The sequence below is a fragment of the Branchiostoma belcheri genome, unplaced genomic scaffold (assembly GCF_001625305.1).
Source record: "Branchiostoma belcheri isolate BF01 breed outbred unplaced genomic scaffold, Haploidv18h27 scaffold802, whole genome shotgun sequence".
Classification (NCBI taxonomy): domain Eukaryota; kingdom Metazoa; phylum Chordata; class Leptocardii; order Amphioxiformes; family Branchiostomatidae; genus Branchiostoma; species Branchiostoma belcheri.
This window is the reverse complement of record NW_017804468.1, coordinates 6331-8609: the sequence shown is the minus strand read 5'-3', so window position 1 is coordinate 8609 and position 2279 is coordinate 6331. Positions and strand designations below refer to the sequence as shown.

Here is a 2279-nt window from a genome sequence, read left to right as displayed (position 1 = left end):
AGGTCACTACAGGTACTTCACAAAATAAACTGTATTCATGTTTATTGCTAGGTTTTTTAGTACGTAGGTATCTTAAGTGATGCTTGACATGATCAGGAGCCAATTTGCATTATTATAGAGGAATTTCTATAACTCTGCTGCATTCTATCATAGGCCTATGAAACACTTGTGACATATGTAATTAAGAATAAGAGGAACATCTCAATATATAGATTATGTAAATGAACGTGAATGTAAATGAGGTCGAGGAACTCTTCTTTATATCTTGTTCATTTATTCTCCTTACAGGGCGTACCTAGACCAACCACCGAGCTCTCACTGCCGCTGATTTCCGTCTTGTAAACGGCCGTTGCCACTTTGCCATTTCCCAGAACGGCAAACTTAGAGTGTAGTACGAGTAACACGCTCCCTCCACACCGTGATGCTTCGTGGTGTAGAAGATTAGGGCTTTAGGAGTAGGCTTTTTAAACCGGGTTCGAATTCGAGCTTGTGCTTTTTTAATCAACAAAATCTTCACAATTCTGTTGTATATCTGCAAATAAGATGTTCTCTTCTATACATTTTAAGTGTTTTTGCCTCTCAAAGAAATTATGGTACGTTCGGATATGGCACCGACCATTTCAAATGGCAACGACCGCCACGTACTGTCTCAGAAGATTCTTGGAGGAAACTTAAGAGCTGATGTTGATTGTTTTAGGCAGGTCTATGTGGGTTTTATTAAATTAAGGTTTGCAATGATGATATTTATCAAATTATTGTCAATCTTGTGTAAGGGATGAGGCTCTGTGATGGTGCACTTTTGTTGATGTTTAGAAAGTGTGATGAGTAAGAAAGGTGTAAAAAAATCATGAGTTTTAACAAGGACCTAAGATTTTTAATGAATAATTTATAATAAATAAAATGTATGTAGTGAATAGTGAATGAAGAACAAAATAATTTTTAATGGCTTTAAAGGTGTAAAGCCACAAGGGCCACTTCTGGGCACTGGTCTAACACTCACTGCAGCAGCATCTCTTCTGCCTAATTGTAGAAACATCAGGTTTGGGTATAAGGATGAGGTTCTGTAATGGTGCACTTTTGTTGATGTGTAGAAAATGTGACGAGTAAGAAAGGTCACTGATTCAATCTGTTGATACTGTGATAAAATAATGAATTTTGTAAAGGACCTAAGATTTTTAATGGCTAATTTATAATACATAAAATGTATGTAGTGAATAGTGAATGAAGAAGAAAATAATTTTACAATGGCTGTAAAGGTGTAAAGCCACAAGGGCCACTTCTGGGCACTGGTCTAACACTCACTGCAGCAGCATCTCTTCTGCCTAATTGTAGAAACATCAGGTTTGGGTATAAGGATGAGGCTCTGTAATGGTGCACTTTTGTTGATGTTTAGAAAATGTGACGAGTAAGAAAGGTCCCTAATTCAATCTGCTCATACTGTGATAAAATAATGAATTATGAATAGTAAATAAGATTTTTAATGAATAATTAAAAAAATACATGTATGAATGAAAGAATGAATGAAGAACACTAATTTTCTATGGCTTTAAATGTGTAAATCCACAAGGGCCACTTCTGGACACTGGTGTAACGCTCACTGCAGCAACATATCTTCTGCATTTGTGTAGAAACATCAGGCTTGGGCAAGTTTGACTAACTGACTCGATAGGAGAAGCACGGATTACAAAGGCTGCTCGGAAAATTGCTCGGGAAATGTACTATTCATAGTATTCTGAGAAAAGTCAGCACCTTTGTGCATGTACATGTATAATTTGTAGTGAAGTACGACTTTAATGTGAAAATATGAGATCTTGTTGGACTTTTACTATGAAATACTTGAGAACCAAGAAAAGCAACTGGCGTTGCCTAAATGTCTTGTATACAACTGTTAACTAAAATTAGTGTGATTAAGCTTTTAATGAAAACAATTAGCATATCGATTTGCAATGCAACCTTCATTTTGCATTGCAGTCGTTTTGGTGACACTGGTGTCTTGTCAGTAAATTATTAGTTGTATTTACCGTAACTTGATGTGCTACTAATATACTTGTTCATTTGATTTTGATGTGAACTCACATTATCCATTCTGTGCATGCAAATGTTCCTTTTGAACTGACAACCAAATCATTACACATTCTCATTGAATCTTCCATGGGCCTCTTTACAAGCAAACATCAGTGCCCATTTTGTCAAAAAAGATTGAAGATGAAAATTACTTGATCAAGAAGTTTTCACAATGATGATGATTAACACCCAAAGTTGTTCACACGTCTTTCTGC

The 2279-nt window shown here is 35.9% G+C and overlaps 1 protein-coding gene across 1 annotated transcript in view; it reads left to right on the top strand.

Moving 5' to 3' along the window:
- LOC109486528 (scavenger receptor class A member 5-like) overlaps window positions 1-328 on the top strand; it is a gene marked incomplete at its 5' end in the record, with an annotated part of 2827 nt that extends 2499 nt beyond the window's left edge. Inside the window, one exon of the mRNA XM_019790366.1 lies at window positions 289-328. Within this exon, the coding sequence (XP_019645925.1) occupies window positions 289-328 (40 nt within the window). The remainder of the gene's footprint in view (window positions 1-288) is intronic.
- Between the last annotated feature and the right edge of the window lie 1951 nt (window positions 329-2279).